Source organism: Bos indicus, chromosome 7 (assembly GCF_029378745.1).
Source record: "Bos indicus isolate NIAB-ARS_2022 breed Sahiwal x Tharparkar chromosome 7, NIAB-ARS_B.indTharparkar_mat_pri_1.0, whole genome shotgun sequence".
Classification (NCBI taxonomy): Eukaryota; Metazoa; Chordata; class Mammalia; order Artiodactyla; family Bovidae; genus Bos; species Bos indicus.
This window is the reverse complement of record NC_091766.1, coordinates 42,944,878-42,971,734: the sequence shown is the minus strand read 5'-3', so window position 1 is coordinate 42,971,734 and position 26,857 is coordinate 42,944,878. Positions and strand designations below refer to the sequence as shown.

The following is a 26,857-nucleotide window of genomic DNA, read 5'->3' as shown; positions in this document are numbered from 1 at the left end:
TGGCTCCACCCCTGTCCCCCCTGGGGGAGCTCAGCCCCCAGGAAGCTGACCTGGGACCCCCCTTGGCCTGCACACCCCAAGGGGCTGCACACCTTAAAAGGGGCTCTGAGGCCAGTGTGTGTGGGTCTGCAAGGATGGCTGTGACAAATCACCAAACTTGATGGCTTAAAACAACACGTTTATCAACTTCAGTCTTGGGGTCACAATTTGGGTCTTAGAAGGCTAAATCCAGGTGTGGGCAGGGCTAGTCCCTCCCGAGGCTCCAGGGGAGTACGGACTCCCCACTTTTCCAGTTTCTAGAGGTGCCACATCCCTGGCTCACAGCCCCTCCCTCCATCCTCACAGCCAGCAGCGCAGCATCTCCTCTGCCTCTGACCCTCCCACCTCCCTCTTATAAGGACCCTGTGATGACACTGGGCCTCCCGGAGGATCCAGGGTTGTCCCCATCTCAGGGACCTTAATCCCACCTGCAAAGTCCCCTATGCCCCATGAGGTGACATGTCCATGGGCCCTGGGACCAGGCCCTGCCAGTCCATGGCATCAGTGTACCCCAGCCCCCAGCCTCCCCACCTCCTTGCTGCCTCAAACACCCCAGTAGGTTCCCACCCTGGCATGTTTGCCTCCCCATCTCCAGCCTGACCGGTGCCTTTGTTGAAGCCTCCCTGGCCCCCAGCTTGTGGCTGGATTTCTTACGCCCCTGCTCAGCTCACTGTCTACCTCCCCTCCAACTCAGTCTCTCTGAGCGCGGGGCCACATCTGTGGAGTCTGGTGGTGTTCCCAGTGCCCAGTAGAGCAGGTGCTCAATGCAGGTGAAACCAGTGAGTAACTGGACACGGGCTCGCCCCAAACCCCGCCTTCCCCAGCCTCACGCGTCTCCCGAAATCTCGGACCAGGCGTCACTGACTCTGGGACTCAGGAGACCAGGACGGGCAGGAAGAGCGTGGACGGGTGGTGTCGCTGTGTGCGGCCCCCGAGCCTCGGGGCGCCCCGACCGTCCAGAGCCAGGAACATAGGCCGGCCTTGGTGGCGCCAGCGGACTGACGCGTAGGTGTTGTAGCCGTTCTCCTCGATTCGCTCCCGGAACCTGCAGTGCGCAGCGCAGAACCGCTGCGGGGTGGGCGGTGAGCGGCCCTGGACACGCCCCCGAACACGCCCCCGCACACTTCTGCGCGCACCCCCGACCGCCCTGTGCACTTCCACTCACCGACCCATAGAGTCTGCCAAGGCGGTTCATGGCCACGTAGAAGCCACTGTGCACCGCCTTGAGCACCACGACGCCCACACGGATGGATCGGATCTCCAGGACGCCTGCAGGGAGGGGCTCTGTCAGGGCCCGCCCCACTCCCCACTTCCCTACTCCCCCCCCACCCGCTCTCTCTGTTCATTCATTCACGTGGGAAACATTCCCCATTGGAAACATTTCCCAAGTACCTCCTGTGTGCCTGGCCCTGTGCTGGGCGTGGGGACGCACCAGGGGCCATGCAGGTCCTGAAGCTGTGGGACTGACGGGTGGGGGAAAGAGTACTCCAAGCCCGGGGGCGGGGCAGGGGAGGTGGTAGGGGTGGGAATCAGTGGGGAAGGAGTAAGGCCTTTCTCTGGAGGCCAGTGGAGATCATCCCCAAGCTTTGCAGTAGCGGGGAGCCTGTTAGTCAGGGGTGAGAAAACCAAGTCAGAGGAGGTGAGTGCCTCTGTGACAGATATAGACCCCTGGCAGTGAGCACAGGCCCCGCGGGCCTTGCCCACAGTCCCCACAGTGCTGTTACCATATCTGATGGTGACAGCTTGGCTAGCCAGGCCCATGTCTTTACAGGGGAGACACCGCCCAGCCAACGGCCTGGGGGTGGGGCACAAGGTGTTCAGATCAACACTACCTCTAACACTGCTTGAGTGTTAACTGTATGCCAGGCATTGTATCCCACCAAGCCCACACACAGCTCCAGGAGAAAGGTGCTAACTATGCCCACTTCCCAGGTGGGGAAACTGAGGCCTGAGAAGTGGCAGAGCCAGTTTCTCAGGCCCTGTTGCTGGATGGGTGACCCTAGGGCAGCCCTGCCCCATCTGAGCTGATGTTTCCTGTCCAGTGGAGCAGGGTTGGGGGACAAGCCCCAGCTCACACTCTGAGCCCCACCCAGGCACGGGGGCCTAATCTGGAGTCAAAGCCCTGCCCTCTGGTGTTCAGCCTGGACTTGGATGCCTTTGGTGATGGGGCACTCACCCCATGTCCCACAGGACATTTGCACCAGCTGTTTTTTGGGTGAGACACCCAGTTCCAGGTGGGGAAACCAAGGCTCAGAGAGAAGCAGTGACTGTCCTAAGCCATCCAGCACAGCCAGACTTCACCCCCAGCCCAGGGCCACCATGCCTGGCCATGCCCACCACTGAGCGACCGGCCCAGCCAGTGCCCCTGTCCTTGCCCTCGTCTGGTGAGACTAATGAGGGCCTTGAGAGCCCCAGATGAAAGCAACTGGGAAGGGCAAGGTGATTATCTGCCCTAATGGAGGTGATTCAGGCAGTGGCCAGCACTGCCTCAGCTCCCCCACTCCCACTCTGCCCAGTCTCAGAGCTGCAGGGAGACTGAGACAGGCCTGGGGTCATTGACCGCCCTAGCCTCCCTTTTATTGCCAATCTCCTCCTTCTCTTTCTTTGCCCCTTCATCTCCTCTTACCTCATACATTCCACAAACACTTATTGAGTGTTTCCTGGTCAGGGCAGCAGGGATGTGACACCAACTCAGTGAGGTTCTGGGCACTGTAGAGCCCCAGCTCCATACCCCCACCTCCCACCCCAGGCCCTCTCTGTGCCTTAGTTCCTCATCTGCCAAGTGGGTGTCCAGGAAGACATAGAGGGGACCCCAACTCAGAAGGGCCCTGAGTTTGGTTTTGCAGCGTGGGGAGTTCAGAGTTCAGACTCAACTCTACCCTCACCTCATTATGTGCTGGGCCCATGGAGGCTCTTCCCGGAGTCCCAGCTTCCCCTCCCCTTCCTCTTTGGAGCCCCCGTGGTCCCAACCTCAACTATCTCTCTGAGACCCTTCTGCTGCTGAGCCAGGCCTGGAGGTGGGAGCTTCCCCCATGACCTTGACCTCAACTGTTCAACCCTCCTTCCAAGTGGGTTGGGCCCATTTTATAGTTGAGGAAACTGAGGCCCCAGACGGGAAATGACTTGGCCGCCACCACGCAGCCGAAGGAGCCTCCAGAACCTCCCTCAAGTGAGAGAAGGAACGAGAACTGTGCATAGAACCTGAGCTGGTGTCACATCCCTGCTGCCCTGCCCTGCCTTTGCTATTTGCCTTTGTCCGCCTATCTGCCCTGTCCCCCGCCCCCGGGCAGCGGCCCCGGCTACTCACTGTCAGGGTTGTCGCGCCAGCGGGTGCCTTGCACGCGGCCGCTGGGGTCCACGAGCAGGAAGAAGTGGGTGGAAGAGAAGAGACGCCGCCAACGCACGTCGCCCTCCAGGTGCGGGTAGCTGCGCGGTCTCCGCGGAGTGTTTAGTGTCCCCGCGGTGCCGGGCGCCCGTGCCAGCAATAGCCACACCAGGCCCAGCCATAGGCGGCCGCGCATGGCCACGCGCCCAACTCGCTGCCCGTTCTCGCCTCCCCGCGAGCATCCGCGGCTCTGCCATTGCGAGATCAGCGAGCCGAGCAACCGACCCGGCCGCCCCACGCAGGCCAATTGGAAGCCTCGGGGGCGGGGCCAGCTCCAGAGGGGGCGGGTCAGTATGCGGGGCGGGGCTGTGGTCCGGGGGCAGACCATCGCGGCTCCTCAGGGGCGGGGCCAGAGCCGCAGACGGCGGAACAACTACGCCTCTGGAGTTGGGAGGGTGGGCGGCCCCGGCAGATTGAGGAAAACCCTGCGGTCACTGCGCGTGTTTGTCTTGCGGGGCGGGGAGAGCGGTGCTTCTCCTTGAGTCACCAGATTGGTCTGAACGGACTGCGGGCGTGTGAGTGTTAAAGAGGTAGAGTGCAGAGACCCACAGGGAGTCAGAGACAGAGAGACATAAAGACAGAGCCAACGGTGTAGGGAACTACGTTCATTATCTTGTACTAATAAATATCCTGGAATGTGAAGTTAAGTGGGCCTTAGAAAGCATCACTACGAACAAAGCTAGTGGAGGTGATGGAATTCCAGTTGAGCTATTCCAAATCCTGAAAGATCATGCTGTGAAAGTTCTGCACTCAACATGCCAGCAAATTTGGAAAACTCAGCAGTGGCCACAGGACTGGAAAAGGTCAGTTTTCATTCCAATCCCAAAGAAAGGCAATGCCAAAGAATGCTCAAACTACCGCAGAATTGCACTCATCTCACATGCTAGTAAAGTAATGCTCAAAATTCTCCAAGACAGGCTTCAGCAATATGTGAACCGTGAACTTCCTGATGTTCAAGCTGGTTTTAGAAAAGGCAGAGGAACAGAGATCAAATTACCAACATCCGCTGGATCATGGAAAAAGCAAGAGAGTTCCAGAAAAACATCTATTTCTGCTTTATTGACTATGCCAAAGCCTTTGACTGTGTGGATCACAATAAACTGTGAAAAATTCTGAAAGAGATGGAAATACCAGAACACCTGATCTGCCTCTTGAGAAATTTGTATGCAGGTCAGGAAGCAACAGTTAAAACTGGACATGGAACAACAGACTGGTTCCAAATAGGAAAAGGAATTCATCAAGGCTGTATATTTTCACCCTGTTTATTTAACTTATATGCAGAGTACATCATGAGAAACGCTGGACTGGAAGAAACACAAGCTGGAATCAAGATTGCGGGGAGAAATATCAATAACCTCAGATATGCAGATGACACCACCCTTATGGCAGAAAGTGAAGAGGAACTCAAAAGCCTCTTGATGAAGGTGAAAGTGGAAAAGTTGGCTTAAAGCTCAACATTCAAAAAACAAAGATCATGGCATCCAGTCCCACCACTTCATGGGAAATAGATGGGGAAACAGTGGAAACAGTGTCAGACTTTATTTTTTGGGGCTCCAAAATCACTGCAGATGGTGACTGCAGCCATGAAATTAAAAGACGCTTACTCCTTGGAAGGAAAGTTATGACCAACCTAGATAGCATTTTCAAAAGCAGAGACATTACTTTGCTGACAAAGGTTCGTCTAGTCAAGGCTATGGTTTTTCCTGTGGTCATGTATGGATCTGAGAGTTGGACTGTGAAGAAGGCTGAGCGCTGAAGAATTGATGCCTTTGAACTGTGGTGTTGGAGAAGACTCTTGAGAGTCCCTTGGACTGCAAGGAGATCCAACCAGTCCATTCTGAAGGAGATCAGCCCTGGGATTTCTTTGGAAGGAATGATGCTAAAGCTGAAACTCCAGTATTTTGGCCATCTCATGCGAAGAGTTGACTCATTGGAAAAGACTCTGATGCTGGGAGGGATTGGGGGCAGGAGGAGAAGGGGACGACAGAGGATGAGATGGCTGGATGGCATCACTGACTCGATGGACGTGAGTCTGAGTGAACTCCGGGAGTTGGTGATGGACAGGGAGGCCTGGCGTGCTGCGATTCATGGGGTTGCAAAGAGTCGGACACGACTGAGCGACTGATCTGATCTGAATAATAACCTACCCACTCCAGTATTCTTGGACTTCCCTGGTGGCTCAGACGGTGAAGAATCCACCTGCAATGCGGGAAACCTGGGTTCGGAAGATGCCCTGGAGGAGGGCATGGCAACCCATCCAGTATTCTTGCCTGGAGAATCCCTATGAATAGAGGAGCCTGGAGGGCGCCAGGCGTCCATGGGGTCACAAAGAGTCGAACACAGAGCGACTAAGAAGGAGCAGCATAAGGGAAAATAATCTGAAAAGGAATATGTATGTATAACCAAATCACTTTGCTATACATGTGAAACTAACACAACGTTGTAAAAAAATTCATATATTTCTTTTGGGCTGTGCTGGGTCTTTGTTGCTGCACACAGACTTTCTCTGGTTGCAGCGAGTGAGGGGTACTCTGGAGTTGCGGTGAGGTGCATGGGCTTAGTTGCCCCATGGCATGTGGATTCTTCCCCTACCAGGAATTGAACTGGTGTCCTCTCTTGACTAGGGAAGTCCACAACATTGTAAATTAACTACACTTCAATTTGTCAAAAAAAAGGTTAGAAAAGAGAGAGAGAGCCAGAAACAGAGAGAGACAGACAGAGAGACAGTCAGAGACATGAGACTGAGAGGGAGAGACAGAGAGACAAGAGATAAAGCTACAAGGAGAGACAGAGTCAGTTGGGATAGAAATGGGTAAGACAGAGACAGTATGAGAGAGACAGAGAGATGGAAAAATTGGGCAGAAAAACAGGAGACAGAGAGCTGCCCAGGGGCCGAAGGTTGGGATGGAAGTTCTGGCCCAAATGTCTGTCCATGTTACCCAGACCCCTGGACTGGGTGGCCATGCCCAGAAGTACAGGAGCGGGGGTCAGTCTACCCTTCCAACTGGAGCTTCCTGAGAGCCAGGCTGGTGGCTGGAGTTCCACTGAGAGGTTGGCCCTGGGAAATGTGAGCAGGTGAACTATTTGAAGGATACTGTGAGCAGAGGTATTTGGGCAGGAAAGTGGCTGACAGGAGGATGGAGAGGTAGGTGTGTCCAAGGCCAGCCAATGGGAACAGGGATGCTGACCAAGGCCAGCGCCCATCCCTAGCATCTGGCTTTGCCCGTCCAAGGGGGTAGGAATGGGGCTACCTCAATTATACCCACACCTGCTTGTCATGTACAGACACACCTGGAGCCTTGGGCCCCATGAGGTGAGTGCAGTAAAGCTTCACAGACTCAGCCAAACAGCAACATTGCCAAGCAGGGAAACTGAGGCCCAAGCAGGGCAGGGCCTTCCCCCAAGCCCCACACAGGACACATGCCTGGGCTCAGAGCCCTGCCTTTCAGCTTCCGGTGCCTCATTCCTACGGCCACAGCTACAGAAGGCACATTTAAGTAGCACAAGCCTGCCCTAATGGACTTCTGGGGGGCAACCAGTCCAGCCAGATGCATGGCCAACATGCCTCCCTGGTGGCTCTGGGGCTCCCCCACTTCTCATCCTGCCTAGTAGGATCATGCGGGGGTGTGACAGACACCCAGGACTGAGATGAGGGTCCCGCTCAGCCCGTATCCTCATACTCAGAGGGATTTGCCCACGGGCATCACCCTCCCAAGTCTTGGCTCCTCCTCTGGAAGATAGGGCAGGAGAGGCAGGCCAGAAGGATGGATGAGATAGTCCATGACCTTGCTGGTCCTCCGAATGACACCTTCAGTCCCGGCCCACCAGGAGTTTGGTCTTCCCTTCTAGACTGTCCCAACCCCAACCTGCCAGGAGGACAAGATCCAGGATTCTGTGTGACCAGGGTTGGGGGGAACATGCCTGGAAAGACAGCTGTGCTCCAGGTGCTTCTAACAACAGCATCACTGAGATAGAGTTCACACATCACCCAGGAAACTGCAATTAGTGCTTTTAGCACAGAGTTGTCAATGCTTAGCTCTAATTCCAGAACATTCCATCTCCCAAAGAGAAGCCCTGTCCTCATCAGCAGCACTCCCACCCCCTCTCGCAGCCCCTGACAACCCAATTTCTCTGTCTGTGGATCTACCTGTTCCGGACATTTCCCATGAGTGGAATCACACCCTGTGTGTCCTTCTATGTCCGCTTCTCTCACTGAGCATCATGTTCTCAAAGTCCATCCATGTGGTAGTGAGTGTCAGGGCATCTCTTCTTTTCATGACCAAGTGATGCTCCCTGTGTGAAGGGACCATATTCTGTCGATCATCTATAAATGGATTTGAGGTTGTTTCCACATTTTGGCTGTTGTGAATTGTGCTGCTGTGGACATTCATGTACAAGTTTATGTGTGAACACAAGTCTCCATTTCTCTCATGCAGGTACCCAGGAGTGGAGCTGCTGGGTCATATGGTGATTCTGTGGTTGGCTTCTTTTTTAAAAATTAAATAATTAATTTATTTGCCTACCTAGGGTCTTAGTTGTGGCAGGCAGGCTTCTCTAGTGGTGGCACACAGGCCTTGTTGCCCTGCAGCATGTGAGGTCTTAGTTCCCTAAGCAGGGATCAAACCCATATCCCCTGCATTGGAAGGCAGATTCTCAACCACTGGACCACCAACAAAGTCCCTGGTTGGCTTTTTGAGGGCCTTATTCCACAGCAGCTGCCCCATCTTACAGTCTCACCAGCTGTGCACAAGGGCTCCAGTGTCCCCACCTCTTCACTGGCAGCTGTTATGGGCCATGGTTTTGACTGCAGCCATCCCAGCAGGGTACAGTGGTGTGTTGCTGTGCTTTTCTGGAAGACGTCAAGCCTATGGACAAGTTACGAGAGCAGCACAATGAACGCCCTGTTTTGGGAGTTCTCAATTCTTTCATATTATTTATTTCCATCAGCTGGAGGATGGGTATATACACTGCAGCAAAATCACACTATGCAGCCATGAAAAAAGAGTAACGCCCTGAACACACAACAACGTGGATGACTTTCAGAACAAGAAGCAGTTGGACACAGCAGAGGTCTGTCTGTGGGACAGTCTGGAAAAGCAACCCACCCACCGTGAGAACTGTCCAAAGGGTGTCATCCTTGAGGGCAGTGATGGGGGGTGTGAGAGGATTTCAGGGGTTGGGTCTTCTCTGGAACACCCTGTGTTCTGGAAAATTAATTGAACTGTATTTTTGATGTGTGCAGTGTTCCATGCTTTACCAGGAAAAATATACACCTGTGGTCTGTTTATGTACATGGCTGTTCAAGAGGCAGCCTCCGACATTTGGCTGCTTCACCCTTAAGTCTATTGGTTCAATTGTTTTGCTTTTTTTTTTTTCCTTTTGGTCAGGCTGCACAGCTTGTGAGATTTTAGTTCCCTGACCAGGGATTGAACCTGGGCCCTCTGCAGTGAAAGAGCCAAGTCCTAACCACTGGACCACCAGGGAATTCCCAAATGAGCCTTGAATCCTGAGGTCCTCCACAGAAGCCAGGCTGCAACGTCATCCCTCATCTATGCTCCAGTGTCCCCTCTTGTCACTGTGACATCCTCCAGCACCTTTTTTTCTCATCCCAAATCCAGGTGGGGCACATGCAGGGCCCTCCCTTCCCCTTTGTCTCTGTGACTGAATGAATAAAGATCCACAAAGACGCGTCTACATTCTAACCCCCGGAAGCTGTGGATTTGACCTTATTTGGAAAGAGTCTTGGCAGCTGCCATTAAATTAAGGTCTTCAGACAAGGAGATCGTCCTCAGGGGCCCTAAATGCAGCTGCAAGTATCCTTATGAGAGACACAGACTCAGAGCAGAGGCCAGTGACAAAAAAGGCAGAGGCTGGAGGGAGGCGGCCACCAGCTCAGGATGCCTGGGGCCCCAGAAGCTGGAAGAAGCAGGAAGGACCTTCCCCGGGCACCTCCGAACAAGTCACGGCTTTGCCCACACCCTCATTTCATCCCAGTGATGCTAGTTCTGAATGTCTTGTCTTCAGAAATATGAGAAAAGACATATCTGTTGTTTGAAATACCAAGTTTGTGGTCATTTGTTACAGTGGCCCAGAGAATGTGATGCCATACCCTTCCATCTAGAGAGTTGCCCTTGCCTTTCTCAACACGTCTTCATTTTTTAATTAATTGTTTATTGAAGTGTAGTTGATTTACAATATTGTGTTAGTTTCTATTGTACAGCAAAGTGAATTGGTTATACGTATACACACATCCACTCTTTTTTACATTCTTTTCCCGTATAGGTCATTACAGAGTATTGAGTAGAGTTCCCTGAGCTATGCAGTAGGTCCTTATTAGTTATCTATTTTAGTTATTCATTATTTATTTTAAAACTATTTTTACCTTTTTGGCCATGCTGTGCAGCATGTGGATCTTATTCCCCTATTGGGGATCGAACACATGCCTCCTGCAGTGGAAACTTGAAACGTTAACCTCTAAACCTCCAGAGAAGTCCCATTAGTTATCCCCCTTTTTTTTTTCTTTTTTAACTCTGCTGGCTCTTTGTTGCTGGAAGTGGAGCTACTCTGTGGTGGCGTGCGGGCTTCTCATCATGGTAGCTTCTCTTGGTGCAGAGCACAGGCTACAGAGCAGAGGCTCAATAGCCCAAAGTGGCAGATGGGCTTAGTTGCTCAAGGGATATTCCCCAACCAGGAATCAAATCCATGTCCCCTACACTGGCAGGAAGATTTCTGGGACCACCAGGGACCTCTCAGTTATCTATTTTATATATAGCAGTGTGTATATGTCAATTCTAATCTCCCAAGTTATCCCTCTCCTTCCTTTCAACACTTCTGAAGTCTCATAGAGAGTGCCACAGCCTAAACTCATCTGAGCATCTCTCTGTTTGATCTGGGTGAGATGTTTTGGCATCTCTTTAGTATGTTCGCTGGCATACATGAACAGCTTCTGAAATGTAGTCTTGCCTAAGCCACAACATCTGGACACCACGTCCCTCTCTTAAGGGCATCTGTCTCCACCTGTCTCATGGGTTATTCATATTTTCTTGCTTCAGTTTTACAAGGAAACGTGATATCCCCATCAGGAGTGGAAAACCAGAGCCACACACTGACTCACTGACAGCTGAAGAAGAAATACAAAGAGAAGAGACCACGTGACAAGGTCTCAGAGCAGCAGGACCCCAGCCTGCGAGCCATGATATGATGACACACAGGTGGCACCAAGAGAGACCACCCCACTCAGAACCTGAGTGCAACTGAGAGGCAGAAACTGAGAGAAGAGCTGGCTTGTGAGGAGACACTGCTTTAGGGCATGTGATGTCCCAGTGAACAGAAGAGAAAACTGAGGCAAAAGAATTCAGAAGTCTTGGCTTCCAGCCCAGGCTCCTTGTACTGCCAGCCTGTGGGGATGTAAGCGGCTGTCTTTAGGTCTCAGGGAGTGGGGGGGTCCAGCTGACTCAGCATACCCCGCTCAAGACCAGGAAGGCAACCCCAGGTGTGAGTCACTTCTGAGGTCACGGCCCCCCAGGGCATATTGGGGTGGAATGGGTGGGTTCCAGAGGACGCTGCCATCTGTTGAAAACATTCCCAGCCGGTGGCATCACGTCGCACAGGCCCGCGTGGGCAGCTGCGTCTGGAATGTGCTGTTGAGAGCTCCCAGACCTGGGAGTAAGGCCCCTTTAAAGTTCAGGTTCAGCCTCCACTCTCGACACTGACACTGGGGAGACTGAGGTCTGAGCATCTGGGGATAGGTGTCGGCTTGAGCTGAGGCCCCAAGGCCAGCTGTAGTGTGACCCCTGAACACCCTTCCAGGTTTGTCTCTCTCTCCCACTGATTCACAGATCACAGCCTTGTCATGGCGAAGGGGCTTGCACAACTCAGTGAAGCTGTGAGCCGTGCTGTGCCGTGCCACTCAAGATGGATGGGTCAGGATGGAGAGTTCTGACAAAATGCAGTCCACTGGAGGAGGAAACGGCAGCTCACTTCAGTATTCTCGAGAACCCCATCAACAAAAAAGGCAAAAAGATATGATACCAGAAGATGAGTCCCAACACCCCAGGTTGGAAGGTGTCCAATATGCTACTGGGGAAGAGGGGAGGGCAATTACTAAGCTCCAGAAAGAATGAAGCAGCTGGGCCAAACTGGAAATGATGCTTAACTGTGGATGTGTATGGTGATGAAAGTAAAGTCCAATGCTGTAAGGAACAATATTGCACAGGAACCTGGAATGTTAGTTCCCTGAATCAAGGTAAATTGGAAGTGGTCAAGCCAGAGACGGCAAGAGTGAACATCGATGTTTCAGCAATCAGTGAACTAAAATGGACGGGAATGGGTGCATTTAACTTGGATGACCATTAATCTACGACTGTGGGCAAGAATCCCTTAGAAGAAATGGATTAGCCCTCATAGTCAACAAAATAGTTCGAAATGCAGTACTTGGGTGCAATCTCAAAAATGACAGAATGATTTCAGTTTGTTTCCAAGGCAAACCATTCAACATCATGGTAACCCAAGTCTATGACCCAACTACTTATGCCACAGAGAACTATACAAAAAAGGTCTTAATGGTTTGGATAGCCACGATGGTGTGGTCACTTACCTAGAGCCAGACATCCTGGAGTGTGAAGTCAAGTGGACCTTAGGAAGCATTACTATGAACCAGCTAGTGGAGGTGATGGAACTCAGCTAAGCTATTTAAAATCCTAAAAGATGATGCCGTTAAAGTGCTGCACTCAATACATCAGCACATTTGGAAAACTCAGCAGTGGCCACAGGACTGGAAAAGGTCAGTTTTCATTCTAATCCCAAAGAAGAGCAATGCCGAAGAATGTTCAAAGTGCTGTACAATTGTACACATTTCACATGCTAGTAAGGTAATGCTTAAAATCCTTCAAGCTAGGCTTCAGCAGTATGTGAACCAAGAACTTCCAGATATACAAGTTGCTGTACAAGCTAGGTTTAGAAAAGGCAGAGAAACCAGAAATCAAATCGTCAACATTCATGGCTCATAGAGAAAGCAAGGAAATTCCAGAAAAACATCTACTTCTGCTTCATTGACTACACTAAAGCCTTTGACTGTGTGTGTGCTTAGTCGCTCAATCGTGTCCAACTCTTGTGACTCCATAGACTATAGCCTGCCAGGCTCCTCTGTCCGTGGGATTCTCCAAGCAAGAATACTGGAGTGAGTTGCCATTTCCTTCTCCAGGGGAATCTTCCCGACCCAGGGATCGAACTGGGTCTCCTGCATTGCAGGCAGACTCTTTACTGAGCTACAAGGGAAGCTTTGTGTGGATTACGAAAACTGTGGAAAATTCTTAAAGAGACAGGAATACCAGACCATCTTACTTGTCTCCTGAGAAACCTATAGGTGGATCAAGAAGCAACAGTTAGAACCAGACATGGAACAACGGACTGGGAAAGTAGTATGTCAAGGCTACATATTGTCACCCTACTTATTTAACTTCTATGTAGAGTACATCATGCAAAATGCCAGGCTGGATGAATCACAAGCTGGAATCAAGATTGTCAGGAGAAATATAAATAACCTCAGATATGCAGATGATACCCCTCTAATGGCAGAAAGCGAAGAGGAACTAAAGAGCCTCTTGATGAGGGTGAAAGAGCAGAGTGAAAAAGCTGGCTTAAAATTCAACATTAAAAAAACTAAGATCATGACATCTGGTCGCATCTCTTCATGACAAATAGGGGAAAAAGTAGAAGCAGTGACACATTTTCTTTTCTTGGGCTCCCAAATCACTGTGGACAGTGACTGCAGCCATGAAATTAAAAGACACTTGCTCCTTGGAAGGAAAGCTATGACAAGCCTAGATTATTAAAAAAGCAGGGAAATCACTTTGCCAACAAAGGTCTGTCTAGTCAAACCTTTGGTTTTTCCAGTAGTCACGTATGGATGCGAGAGTGGGACCATAAAGAAGGCTGAGTGCTGAAGAACTGATGCTTTTGCACTGTGGTGCTGAAGGAGACACCACTGAGTCTCTTGGACTGCAAGGAGATCAAACCAGTCAATTCCAAAGGGAATCAACCCTGAGTATTTATTGGAAGCACTGATGCTGAAGCTGAAGCTCCGACACCTCAGACGCCTGATGCAAAGAGGTGACATTGGAAAAGACCCTGATGCTGGGAAAGATTGGAGACAGGAGGGAGTGACAGAGAATGAGTTGGTTAGATAGCATCACAGGGGAGGCTGGTGTGATGCAGTCCATGTCAGAAAGAGTGGGACACAACACAGCAACTGAACAACCACCTCTCTCCCAAACACTGCTCCAATTCCAACAGTTTATCCACAATTGTTCTCACCTCAAGGCTTTTGCATTAGATAGGATTGCAGCTTGAAGGGAAGTTACACCACTTATTCCTATTATCATCCTTCACATACCAGCTGATCCCAGAACAGACACTCCCTCCCCTGACCTCAGTTTCTCCACCCGAATGATAAGGTGGGGCATACCTTTCAGGTCTGATTCTAAAGCTCTGGCTTGCTCACCCCTGAGTGGGATCTGTCTGGAGACTAGGGCGGAGACGTTTCAGGCTCCAGGGAGTATTTTATTCCAATTATCATTGCTCTCCCCACCCCACTCCACTTCCGGCCTTGGAAACTTGGAAACTAGTGGGTAAACAGAGGCCAGAAAGAGTGTATAAGGGTAAAGTTTAGGAAACACCTTGATGCAGCTCACCCTTGGCTTTGGGACTTGGAGTCAGATGGGCCTGGGCCTTCATTCCAGTGTCTCTGATATTCGTGATGTGTCTTTGGGCAATAGTAATAGTTACCTCCCCAAAGCTATCATTGGATCAATGAAGATGGACAGGAATTTGTAAATTGCGGAATGCTGTCCTAATTATTTGGCATGCGTGAGTGCTCAGTCATGCCTGACTCTTTGCGACTCCGTGGACTGTAAGGCCCCCAGACTCCTCTGTCCATGAAATTTTCCAGGTAAGAATACTGGAGTGGGTGGCCATTTCCTCCTCCAGGGGAACGTCCCCACCCGGGGATGGAACCCGTGTCTCCTGTGTCTCCTGCATTGGCAGGTGGAGTCTTTACTACTGAGCCACCTAAGAAGCCCAATTATTCGGGGATTATTCCTTAAACCAGGGGTCCCCAACCCCCTGGGCCACTACTCGTGCCCTTTGTGGTCTGTTGGGAACCCAGCTACACAGAAGGAGGTCAGTGGTGAGGAAAACCCAACCCATCTTCCTCCTCCCCCGCCCCAATGGAAAAAATGTCTTCGAAACCGGTCCCTGGTGCCAAAAACGTTGGAAACCACCGCTTTAAACAGAAATAAACAAAACTCAGGTTCCGGGTCCTCTCAAAGATGGCTTAGAGTGTTGCCCAAGCAACGGATCTGTCCCGCCCCTCCTGGACAGGGAACAGCCAATCAGCGTGCACTACCGGCTCATTTCCCCCCCCCGCCCTTTCAGGGCCCGCTGCCTCCTGGGAGTTGTGGTTCTCTTGGTGCCCTCCCGGTTCGTGGTCTCTTCGCGGCCGCCGTAGGCAGCGGAACTACGAGTCCCGGCGGGCGTAGGCGGCGCAGGCGCGTTGCCGTGGCGCGGTGGTCCCGCGTGCAGGCGGCATGTCGGCGCTGCGCTGTGGCCGCCGGGCTGCGGGGCTTCGGAGGGCCCTGTGGCCGAAGGGCCACCCCTGCTTCCTTGCCGAAGAAGGTAACGCAGGGGAGGCCCGGGGATGACGCCGGGACCGCTGCTCTGCCCCCTCACCCGCCGCCGTGACCTTTGGCTTCTCGACCCCAGGGATCCAGCTAACTTGCTTTGGCGATTCTGCCGAACCGAGTGACTGTATCCCGCTTTCAGTGGCCCCTTGGGCCACTCTACCGACCGGGGTCGTCGGTGCACTTTGACCTTTGATTCCTGGGTTCTTTTGGAGTCCCATGACCCACTATTTACGAATTAGAGTTTTTAACCTTTGAATTGTCTGTGCCTTAGTTCGCGGAACCATTTATCTTCGAACTCAGGCCCCAGTTTCCTTTTTCCCTTACCCTGTGGTGTTTCCTTTGAGACGGGTGACCACTGACAGTTGTACGGTCTTCAGGGTTCCTTTGCCCCGGATCCTGCGATTCCTGACCCTGCGACGGCCCTCCCCGCCCCAGCCCTGACATCCACCCGCCTCAGCCTCCCTGGTCTCTCCCGCAGGGACCCTTGGTGGCGTCTGGGGCCGGAAGAGGAGCTTGTCTGCCAGCGCTTGTGAGCAGGACCGCCGGAAGGGCTGCGGCCACGCGGAACTGCTGGAGGGTGAGCCTGATCCCAGGGCACTGGTCCTGATGCTCCTTTCTCACTGTCACCCCGCCGACCACACTCCTGGGAGCCACCTCCTTCGTTCCTCCAAGGTTCCTTGGTTCCACCCCATTGAGAAGGGTTGTCAGTCTGCAAGATAGGGTAACTCACTGGGTCCTGCTCTCTAGTGGTCCACGGGCCCCCTTTTTGCCACTGTGAAGTGAATGCTGTGTGCAGTGAGCTCTTATAGTTCCCTTGTCTTCCCAAACCCACCAGGGGCTCCCACTTTCCAGATGAGAGAATGAAGTGAAAGTTGCTCAGTTGGGTTGGACTCTTTGAGACCCCATGGACTATGCAGTCCATGGAATTCTCCAGGCCAGAATACTGGAGTGGGTAGCCTTTCCCTTCTCCAGGGTATCATCGAACCCAGGTCTCCCACATTGCAGGCAGATTCTTTACCAGCTGAGCCACAAGGGAAGCCCAAGAATACTGGAGTGGGTAAACTATCTCTTCTCTGAGGAATCTTCCTGACCCAGGAATCAAACCGGGGTCTCCTGCATTACAGGCAGATTCTTTACCAACTGAACTCTCAAGGAAGTCCTAATAGATGAGAGACTTGAAGCCTAAATTGTGGCTGGAGAGACTGGCCTGCTGTGTGCAGAGCTGGGTTTTGCCCTGTGACATGCCAGACTTCAGTGGTCCTGGCTCAACTTCCTGGACTTGGCACCTGATAGAGTCTGCTGGTGGTCTTTGTCACTGGGGATGGACAGCCAGGTCCTGGCATCTCCAGAGTGAGCTGGGGGCCTCCCTGTCCCCTCCCTCTCAGGTGTCCAATGCCTCCTGCTTCCCTCCTGCCCCGCATCCAGTGAGTGGCCAGCAGCCAGGAGTGGGATGGGGGAACCTTTAAAAAGAAAAGTCTGATTTCAGAAAATCCCAAACGTGCAGAAGTGAAGCCACAGGTCCTACCAGCTTTAAGAGCAACCTTCTTTGATTTCTCACCCACCTCATTATTTTAAGGCAAAGCCCAGGGTCTGAAAATGTGATCACTTCGTGTCACTCCCTAGTCTCGACCCTCCAGCTGTATCCTTTCTGGCAGAATTCCGTCTCCACCCCCATTGAGGGCCTCAGAGCCCTGTGGCCTCTGCCAGCGTCCTTGGCTTCTGCCAGCGGGATCAATGCACCTACTTGTCCCCGGTCACCCCCCAGGGGGTTCAGATGTGGCCACCTCGTGCCCTTTGTGGCACTTTGCCACTGACCATCTGCACGTTCAGAAAGTGTCTGCTGACTTTCCATCCACTGAGGCGGGGGCTGTGCCTTTCTTGTTGCTGTGTTTCTGCTCCAGACCAGCCCTCCTGTGTCTGGGCTGATGTTACAGTGAGAGAGGCACGGGCAGGAGACAAGTACCATTGGTCCTCACATCTGCGGATTCTGTGTTTGCAGAATCTCCTACCAGCTGAACTTTACCTGAAACCCCAGTCAGTGCACACCTTCTCAGCTGAGGTGGAGCTGGGTGACACTCTGTCAGTAGGCGTCCTTTTCAGGGTATATCTAGTGCCCTGTGTTTGCATTTTGTGCTGTGTGTTGGTGGTTTAGCAGTTTAAAATGGCCCTGGGCATGGTGCTGCAGGACCATCTTGAGCCCCTCAGCTCCAGGGGTCTGTAATGTGCCTTTTGGAGAAAATTTGTCGGATTGGCAAAGTCTGTTCAGGAGTGAGTTCCAGTATTGGCCATTGTATATGTATATATCACGAATATGTGTACGAAATAAGGTGTATCAGATGGGAAAACTCACAACAGGGTGATGCATGGATCTGCTAGTGGGAGTGTGGGCTTGGGCATTCAGGAACCCTGTGTTCCCTGGGTGAGGTCGATTCTTGTTCACCAACTCAGTGGCCCCAAACCCCATAGAGTCATGAGGGCTGGCTGTGAAGCAGCACAGGGCAGGGGTGGGCTGTGGCTGTGAATGCTTGTGCATGTGCATTACAGCTGGAGTGGCGACAGGGAAGGGAGGCAGGGATTCAAGAAGGCAGGGGCTGTGGGTAGATTTTGAAGGCAGAGCCCCAAGGAGGCGCTGACTGGCTGGACCTGGAGGGAGAGAGCCCTGGGAAGGACAGAGCTGCTGGGGCGGGAGGATGTCGAGGAGCAGGTGGTGGGCAACTCCAGGAGCTCCTTCGGGGCTGGGTTTGAGCAGCCCAGGCAGACCTGTGCGTTTGGTGGTAAGCAGACACACACCCAGGACTGATCCCCACTCCTGACAGCGGGGTCCCCTGACATCTCTCTCCCCACAGTGCTCGAGGCACGGGTGCGGCAACTGCAGGCTGAGGGCACGGCAGAGGAGGTGATGGTGAAGAGGGTGGCCATGGCTCAGGCCCCGGAGGCTGGTGGCATCTGGCCCCCCAGGCAGGCCCCAGTGGGGGCTGAAGGGGCTGCCCCCGTGCTCAGCAGCCACTGGGTACAGAAGCTGGACAAGGATCAGCAGCTGATAGAGAAGCGCTTGCAGCAGCTGGAGGGGAAGCTGCCGAAGATCGTGGAGAAGTCGACCTGGGAGAAGCGTCTGCGCATGGAGCCTCGGCTGCTGAGCAGGAAGCTGGCGGGCCAGCTGCAGCAGTGGGAGCGCAAGAGGCCGCAGAGCCCCTGGGAGGAGCAGCTGGCCCGGCTGCTGCAGGAGGCCCCGAAGAAGCTGAGCCGGGAGGCAGATGAGGGCTCCGAATCCCGGCTGGAGGGCCAGCGCCAGAAGCTCCTGGCCTTCCTGGAGTGCTGCCTGCTCACAGGCCACCTGCCCCTGGCCCACCACGTGCTGGTTGCACAGCACAGCCGGGCCCCACAGCAGCAGCTGCTCACACTCCCCATGTACAACACCGTCATGCTTGGCTGGGCTCGCCAGGTGAGGGGCTGGGGTCGGAGGCGGGAGCCAACCCGGGGCACCTAGATCCCAACTCTGGTCTCTCAGCCCCAGGAGTCAGGCCTTCAGTTTTTATTATTCTGACAGCTTTTTTTTTTTTTTTTAGATTTTTTTTTAAATTTATTGGAGTATAGTTGATTTACAGTGTTGTGTTAGGTAGCACAGCAAATCAGTTATATCTACTCTTTTTGTTGTTGTTTAGTCACTAAGTCCTATCCGATTCTTTGTGACCTCGTGGACTGTAGCCCATTGACTCCTCTGTCCATGGGATTTTCCAGGCAAGAATACTAAAGTGGGTTGTCATTTCTTTCTTCATTGATTTATTTTTTAATTGGAGGGAAATTGCTTTACAATGCTGTCTTGGTTTCTTTTGTACAACAACACAAATCAGCTATAATTATACAAATACCCCTCGCTTGTGAACCTCCCCCTCCCTCCACCCCTCTCAGTCATCACAGAGCGCACAGTTCGGCTGCTTGCATCACATAGCAACTTATTGCCAGTGTCTGTTTCACACACGATCGTGTATATATGTCACTGCTGCTTTCTCCCTTCGTCCAGCCCTTACCTTCCCCCAACCCCGTGTCCGCAAGTCTGTTCTCTGTATCTGCGTCTTCATTCGTTCCCCACAGTTAGGTTCATGAGCACCATTTTTCTAGATTCCATATGTATGCATTAATATCGATATTTGTTTTTCACTTTCTGACTCACTTCACTCTGTATAACAGGCTCTAGGTTCATTCACCTCATTTGGACTTACATTTCAAAGTTTGTTCTTTTTTTAAGACTGAGTCAAATTCCATTGTATATATGTACTACATCTTGGGTGCTTCCCAGGTGGCACTAGTGGTAAAGAACCCGCCTGCCAGTGCAGGAGACATAAGAGACGTGGGTTCGATCACTGGGTCAGGAAGATTCCCTGGAGGAGGAAATGGCAACCCACTCCAGTATTCTTTGCTCCCATGGCGGGCTACAGTCTGTGGGGTCTCAAAGTGTCTGACACAACTGAAGTGACTTAGAATGCAGCGAACATTGAGTTACATGTGTCTTTTAGAATTGTGGCTCTCTTGGGGTATATGCCCCGTAGTGGGATTGTTGGGTTATATGGTAGTTTATTCCTAGTTTTTTAAGGAATCTCCATACCATTCTCCACAGTGGCTGTATCAATTTTCATTTTCACCAACAGGTTGAGAGGGTTCCCTTTTCTCCACATTCTTGCCAGCATTTATTATTTGTAGAGAGTTTTTGATGATGGCATTCTGACTGGTGTGAGGTGATACCTCCTTGTAGTTTTGATTTGCATTCTTTAATAGTGATGTTGAGCATCTTTTCTTAAGTGGCCATTTAACAATTCTTGAGACTTGTTAATTATAAGTCACACGTGGCCCTCGATGGAAAATGTGAAAACGACAAAACGGCCAGAAGACAGCATTCCTGTGTGGTTACTCAGCCAGGGCTCTGGTGCACGGGGCACTGTAGGCCCTTCTCAGGGCAGCCTCCTCGATGCTCCTGTCTGGGACGAGAACCTTATGGTGTAGCCATCCCCAGCTGTAAATTTCCCGCTGGGTGCAGCTTTAGCCACTTCCCTCAAGGGAAGTGCTCTTTTCACTTGTGACTTTTCTGACCTGTGACTGCTGAGGAGAGTTGCCTAAGCACCCTTGTGGAGACAACTTCCCCAGCACCCTCCCTGTTGTGCGTCTGCACCCTCATCTGAGGAGCATCGGAGAAAGTCTTAGCGCGGTGAAGGAGGGAGGCGAGTGCGGGTGCAGCTCTGGGGAGGCAGGTTCTCAACAGGGCCTCAGCTGTGCTGACTCACCATAGAATGGGGCCCAGAGCAGCCTGGCAGCACTGGGAGGCACCAGGTCTCCACGGCAACAGTCACAGGGGGTTTCCTGCGTTGTCTTTGTGGGAGGCCTGCTCAGTTCCAGGCGTCAGTCTCCTTTCCTGCGGTGCCGGCCCTCTGGCATCTGCCTGCGGAGAGTTCTGTCAGGGCAGCAGGTTTCTGATTAGATGAGCTTCCTGGGGCCCCAGAACACCTGAACCATCTGGGAGGCTTCCAGCAGTAGATGCTAGTTTTCTGTTAGTCCCAGAGGCCTGACGTTCAAGGTCAGGGCGAGGCAGGCCCCCCTCCCCGCATCCCATCCTTCCTTCCTGCCTCTGCCGGCTCCTGGGCAGCGATGTCCCTTAGGCGTGTCTGTGTCCCCCTGACCTCTGCCTTGAGTGCCATACAGCGTCCAGCGTGTATACAGTACCTGTTCCAGACAAGGCCCTTTGCTCAGGCTCCAGGTGGATGTGTCAGGTGGCCCTCCTGTTTCTGCCACGAGCTCCCCTCGATCCACACCCTTCCCCCCTCCCCTCTGGGCCTTGGCTTTCCTATCTGCAGAACGGGGAGCCCTGCTGGGTTTTGGGAGCCGTGAAGGCTGTTGCCCAGGGCTTTGGCACTGGGGGTGGGGGGATGCTGTGCAAGGTCTGTGCTTGTTTTCCTGGTGGTGGTGACGGTCCTGTGAGTTTAGAAAGGCAGGAGAGATGGGCTGCTTCTAGACCAGTGTGTCTAATGGAGCTCTCTGTGACCTTGCCAATCTCCTTCAGCTGCACCAGCCTCCTGCTGCTGCCAAACTGGGTATGAAACTGAGCTCTGGTCAGCGTGCCCAGTGACCACCACACTGGGCAGCCCCCGGCCCATCTGTCCTGGGTGTAGACCCAGCTCTCAGACAGTGAGCAGGCCCCAGGGCAGGGCACAGGCAATGCCCATCTCTGTGGCACTTCTCCTAGATCCTCAGGGCCAAGGGGAAGGTGCTGGCTGAGTTGTCTGGGAAGCCTGTGGTGGGGTAATTGGGGGAAGGAGCAGGCGTGCCCCCCCACCCCCACCCCCTTACCCCCCTTGCAGGCTCTCACCCGGCTTGGTCCCCCCAGGGCTCCTTCAAAGAGCTGATGTATGTGTTCTTCATGCTGAAAGATGCCGGCCTGGCCCCGGACCTGCTGTCCTACGCAGCCGCCCTGCAGTGCATGGGGCGCCTGGACCAGGATGCCGGCACCATCCGAAGGTGGGCGGGGGGCGGTGGTGGAGCTGGGGTGGGACCCCAGGGGCTCCCCGCTGGTGCTAACAGCTGGGTGCGCGTGCTCTCAGGTGCCTGAAGCAGATGGAGCAGGACGGGCTGTCGCTGCAGGGGCTCTTCTCAGCCGTGCCCCTGAGCACGGAGGAGCGGGAAGAGCTCCTGCGTGCTGTGCGCAAGGCCAGACCTGCCTTCAGCCCCCAGCCGCCACCCCCGCCCCCACCCCAGGTCAACACCTCGCCACTGCTCCAGGAGATCTACGCCAAGGTGAGCTGGCCTGCATCTGGGAACCTGAAGGGGGCGGGTGGTCACTGGGCGCCTCGACCCCTCCCCTTGTCTCTCCTGGCAGCACTGGCCCCCCAACCCCATGCTGGTGGATGGGAGGCTGCTCTGTCCTGGGGGGCCCACACCCTGCCATATTTGGTTTCCACATGGAGGCGCACCCTAGGCACAGCATGGGGGTATTGCAGGGCCAGGGTACCCACCTGAAACTGCACAGCTAATGCTGCAGGCGGCACAGGGCGCATGAGGTAAAGCCACCTCCCAGGGTGGAGGCGAGTGTAACACCCAGATCCCTGGGGCGACGCAAGGAGTTTTCTTTTTTTACTGGGACAGACTTCTCCTGACCTGCAGTTCACCTTTTAAAGTATAATCCAGTGGGTTGTTTTTAGTACATTGATCTCTACCTCCAGAACATTCCATAACCCTGAAAGGAAGCCCATCCCCATCAGTGGTCACCTCCTACCTTCTCCCCTGCCAACATGGAACCCACTCCCTGTGTGGATCGGCCTGTTCTGAACGTTTCCCATCTGTGGAATCACACCCCGTGTGTCCTGTGTCTGTTTCTCTCACTGAGCATCATGTTCTCAGCGTCAGGTGGTAGCGAGTGTCTGAGCTTCTTTTTTCACAGCTGAGGGATGCCCATGTGTGGAGGGACCACGTGGTGTTTATCCATCATCCCTTGGTGGACACTCGACCACCATAAACCAGGCTCCTGTGGCTGTCTGTGGACCAGTCTTTGTGTGGATGTATATTTTGGGTTTTCTATAGTGTACCTATCTTTAGAAGGGTCACACAGTTGCAAGTTGGAAGAGAAAACAGCAGCATTCGGGGCCTCGCACTGTCTCTAGCACCTCCCCCACCCCCACCCCAGGCCAGGGAGACGCTGCGCTACTCTGGTGGGTGGAGAGGTCAGCAGCGGGGCCTCACTGGCAGCCTGTTGCCCCAGCAGGACCCCTCTGTGTCCTACCCGAAGCTGCACTTGTCCCTGAAGGAGCTGCAGGGCCTCTTCCGACAGCAGCTTGGCGTGGAGATGGCCACCACTGTCACCGTGGAGTCCGTGGAGAAGGCCCCGCTCCTGACCGAGGAGGTCCTGCAGGCGGTAAGGGGCTGGCGGTGCTTCTGCCTGCTGAGCTGGGTGTCCGCTGGGCAGGGTTCATCCCAGCACCCGTCCCACTAGGTCCTCTCTCTGAGCCAGGACCTCTACCACCAGGCTGGGCCAGGTTGCCTGGGCACAGTAGTGACTCCTTGTGCAACCCTGCCCTGTCCCCTCCAATTGCCAGCGGAAGACCCTGGCGGCCTTGCGTGCCGAATGGGAGTCGGTGCTGTCCCTGGAGCTGCAGGAGACCAAGGAGAGTGAGGCCCGCGCTGCTGCAGAAGGCCGCCCATCCCTCTTCCCCTACCTGTGCCTGCTCAGTGAGAAGGAATTAGTGGGCTTGCTGCTGCAGGTGTGCACACCAGGAGGGGGCGGGGCCACTGCTGTAGGCTGGGGGGCTGTGGGAGGAGTGCTGCTTCACGGGCCAGGGGGTGGGTCAGGTGGTCCCGATGGAGCATGGGGCTTACGGTGCTGTCCTCTGGGGCTGCCCCGCAGACCCTGCAGGCGCTGCCCTCACATGGCGAGTCGCTCTTCTTCCTGGCGCACGAGCTGGGCGTGCGTGTGTTGAAGAGGAAGCGGCTCAGGAACCAGGTAGAAGAGCTGGAGCAGCGCTACTTCGAGTACCTGCACCTGCTGGCCTCGGACACCCAGGTGAGGCCAGGGAGCCTGAACAGGGGGAGCCCGGGCCGGGTGCCCCAGGCCTCAAGCAGAGGTCCCCTCCCCCTCCCCCTCCGTGCCTGGGGTGGCCAGATTGGCCCCCAGACTCCTCCTCAGTTTCCTCACCTAACCCTGCTCATTGCCAGGGTTGAGCCGGGGTCTTCAGGTCTACACCTGGACTCTCAGGTCTCTGAACCACCCTCCCACCCGCAGGTAGCAGAGCCCTGCCTGCCTCGCCAGCACTGGGAAGCGCTGGGCGTGCCTGAGGCCCCCCCGGAGCAGCCCTGGCCTGTGTCTGTGCTAGTGCAGCTGGGCAAGCAGCTGGCAGAGGTGCTGGTGCGAGCCGTGCAGATGCCCAGCAGCCTGGCAGCGCCCCGGGGCCCCAGCACACTCATCCCTGTGCTCTACCACGTGTATTCTTTCCGCAGTTTCCGCCAGGTGCTTCTCTGATGGTGCTCCTCTGCGCTGGAAGGGGGAGGGGGCACCCTAGGGGCTGTGGGGCTCTGGGATCCTGCTGTGGCTCCAGACCCTGAGGACCTGGACTCAGGGTCCTGGCGTCTGAGGGGACCCTGGTGTCTTCCTCCGCTGCCTCACAGTGTACCCTGACCTCTTGGCCTGTCCTGCCTCCAGATCGGGATCCTGAAGCCGCACCCAGCCTTCACGCAGCTGCAGGAGACAGCGGCGGAGCGCACGCTGATCTTCGAGTCCACGGAGGTGCCCATGCTGTGCCCGCCCCTCCCCTGGACGTCACCACACTCGGGCGCCTTCCTGCTGAGCCCCACCAAGATGATGCGGTCCTTGGAGGGCACCCAGCAGCACCAGCTCCTGTTGGAGCGCTGCCCACCCGCTGAGCTGCATGGCGCTCTGGATGCCCTCACTCAGCTGGGCAACTGTGCTTGGCGCGTCAATGGGCGCGTGCTTGACCTGGTGCTTGACCTCTTCAGGGACAAGGGCTGCCCCCGCCTGGGCGTGCCCGCCCCACCCACTGAGGCCCCCCGGCCCCCCGAGGGCCGCCAGACCCCCAAGGGCTGCCTGCTGCCCGAGGCCTCACCCGCTGACAAGGCGGAGATGCGGCGGGAGCTGGCACGGCGGCTGAAGGTGGCACGGGAGATGCAGAGCCTGCGCGCAGATGCACTCTACCGCCTGTCGCTGGCCCAGCATCTGCGGAACCACGTCTTCTGGCTGCCGCATAACATGGACTTCCGAGGCCGTACCTACCCCTGTTCACCACACTTCAACCACCTCGGCAGTGACCTGGCCCGCGCGCTGCTGGAGTTTGCCCAGGGCCGCCCACTTGGCCCCCATGGCCTCGACTGGCTCAAGATCCACCTGATCAACCTCACAGGGCTCAAGAAGCGCGAGTCACTACAGACGCGCCGCGACTACGCAGACGCGGTGATGGAGGACATCCTGGACTCAGCTGAACGACCTATGACGGTGGGCTCTGACCCCTCACCATCGGGTGTGCCCCGCCGCCCCCGCACCCACCTCAGAACCCTGCAGGCAACCCCCAGCCCTGCTGCTTTCCTGGCACTCTCCTGCTGGCCTTTTCTCTGTCTCGGGCTGTGGACAGCACTGTCACCTCTCATACCACTGTGGCCCTCTCTCCAGGCCGGTCCCCTCCCTGGTCCATTGCTCTGGTCCTCTCCATGCCTCCAGGGCCTCCTTATGTCTTCTACCACCTGGGCCCAACCAGCTGCTGCTTGTGCCCAGGAAGTACTCCCAGGCTGGCTCTGACCCCACTAGGTGGGGCCTGGAGACCGTGGGTCTGGCCTCACCCTGCCCACTGCCTCCCACAGGGCCGGAAGTGGTGGATGGAGGCAGATGAGCCCTGGCAAACCCTGGCCTGCTGCATGGAGATTGCCCAGGTGGTGCATTCCCCCGACCCTACCACCTACATCTCCCACTTTCCGGTTCACCAGGTGAGCTGGGGGACCCTGCTGTGGAGCATGCCCAGCCCTCATGGGCTCAGCCAAAGTTTCCTCAGGCTAAGGAGCTGAGGGATGGCATGGTGTCCACTCTGCACTGGCTGGTGTTCCCGGGTAGGGCTTCTCTGTGCCTCAGTTCCCTGTTGCAGAGGTTCCTGGCTGCCTGTCAGTGTGCGGGTCCAGGGCGGTCTTGCCTAAGCAGAGCTGGGGAAACAGGAGCCCCAGCCCCCCACCGCGGACATTGGCCCACCTCACCCAGTCCGTCACTGTCCACCCCCTGCCCAGGACGGCTCCTGTAACGGCCTCCAGCACTATGCCGCCCTGGGCCGGGACAGCACGGGGGCCACCTCTGTCAACCTGTCGCCCTCTGACCTGCCACAGGACGTGTACAGTGAGGTAGCTGCACAGGTAGGCACCATGGCCCCCCCCACCCCCGTGTGCCCTGATCCCCCAAACCCACCAGGGTCTGGATGCTGGACCCCATGGCCACCAGCTGTCACCATACCAGGCCGTGAGCAGGGTTCCCGGGAGGCAGAGGGGGTAACCCACAAGAGGAGAGGAAACTTCCACCTCTGGGTGGGTGGCCCCGCCCACTGCCTCTGCAGGTGGAGGTATTCCGCAGGCAGGATGCCAAGCAGGGAGTGCGGGTGGCCCAGGTGCTGGAGGGCTTCATTAGCCGCAAGGTGGTCAAGCAGACAGTGATGACCGTGGTGTACGGCGTCACCCGCTACGGCGGCCGCCTGCAGATCGAGAAGCGCCTCCGGGAGCTCGAGGACTTCCCCCAGGTGCGCATCCGGCAGTAGGTAGTCCTGACGGAGGGGCTTGGCTCTGCCACTTGCGGGGTCCCCAGAGCAAGCCCACCCCCTGCGTGCGGGGGGACTTCCTGCGAGGGACCCTGAACCCTATCCACCCTACTCTTCTCCAGGAGTTCGTGTGGGAGGCATCTCACTACCTTGTGCGCCAGGTGTTCAACAGCCTCCAGGAGATGTTCTCTGGCACCCGGTCCATCCAGGTGAGGCCTCATCCTCCCCCTGCCCCGGGCTGTGGCCCCAGACCCAGCCCTGCTGACCTGGTGCTCATCCCCGCAGCGCTGGCTGACTGAGAGTGCCCGGCTCATCTCACTCACGGGCTCGGCTGTGGAGTGGATCACGCCCCTGGGTGTCCCCATCATCCAGCCCTACCACCGAGACTCCAAGGTCATGGTACGTGCCGTCCCCCATGCCCACCTCCACTGAGCAGGGCAGGACTCACTTCTGTGTCCCCCATGCCCACCCTGCAG

General features: G+C 55.1%; 2 protein-coding genes and 1 non-coding gene across 7 annotated transcripts in view; 1 reads left to right on the top strand and 2 right to left on the bottom strand.

Moving 5' to 3' along the window:
• Nucleotides 1–161: 161 nt before the first annotated feature.
• FGF22 (fibroblast growth factor 22) lies at nt 162–3,640 on the bottom strand. 2 transcript variants are annotated; one of them, XM_019963487.2, is made up of 3 exons: nt 3,347–3,640; nt 1,205–1,308; nt 162–1,107 (listed from the first exon to the last, which is right to left on the bottom strand). In XM_019963487.2, the coding sequence occupies exons 1-3, from the start codon at nt 3,558–3,560 to the stop codon at nt 913–915; spliced, it is 513 nt and encodes a 170-aa protein (XP_019819046.2). In that variant the 5' UTR covers nt 3,561–3,640; the 3' UTR covers nt 162–912. The 2 variants fall into 2 exon arrangements, with proteins under 2 accessions (XP_019819046.2, XP_070649525.1); XM_070793424.1 differs by having other exon boundaries at nt 162–1,084.
• A 5,195-nt stretch (nt 3,641–8,835) lies between these two features.
• Nucleotides 8,836–8,908, bottom strand: TRNAE-UUC (transfer RNA glutamic acid (anticodon UUC)). The gene has a single exon. It is a non-coding gene; the product is annotated as a tRNA-Glu (tRNA).
• Nucleotides 8,909–14,958: 6,050 nt separating this feature from the next.
• Nucleotides 14,959–26,857, top strand: part of POLRMT (RNA polymerase mitochondrial) — a 15,213-nt gene continuing 3,314 nt past the window's right edge. Inside the window, exons 1-15 of one of the 4 annotated variants that reach the window (XM_070793419.1) lie at nt 14,959–15,097; nt 15,584–15,682; nt 17,952–18,547; nt 21,479–21,609; nt 21,693–21,885; nt 22,850–22,999; nt 23,181–23,345; nt 23,489–23,644; nt 23,864–24,088; nt 24,281–25,087; nt 25,450–25,572; nt 25,864–25,986; nt 26,184–26,363; nt 26,504–26,590; nt 26,667–26,780. In XM_070793419.1, the coding sequence (XP_070649520.1) occupies nt 15,010–15,097; nt 15,584–15,682; nt 17,952–18,547; nt 21,479–21,609; nt 21,693–21,885; nt 22,850–22,999; nt 23,181–23,345; nt 23,489–23,644; nt 23,864–24,088; nt 24,281–25,087; nt 25,450–25,572; nt 25,864–25,986; nt 26,184–26,363; nt 26,504–26,590; nt 26,667–26,780 (3,237 nt within the window). In that variant the 5' untranslated portion in view covers nt 14,959–15,009. Of the gene's footprint in view, nt 15,098–15,583; nt 15,683–17,951; nt 18,548–21,478; nt 21,610–21,692; nt 21,886–22,846; nt 23,000–23,180; nt 23,346–23,488; nt 23,645–23,863; nt 24,089–24,280; nt 25,088–25,449; nt 25,573–25,863; nt 25,987–26,183; nt 26,364–26,503; nt 26,591–26,666; nt 26,781–26,857 lie in introns of all 4 variants that reach the window. The other 3 variants (XM_070793418.1, XM_070793422.1, XM_070793421.1) reach the window with 3 other exon arrangements.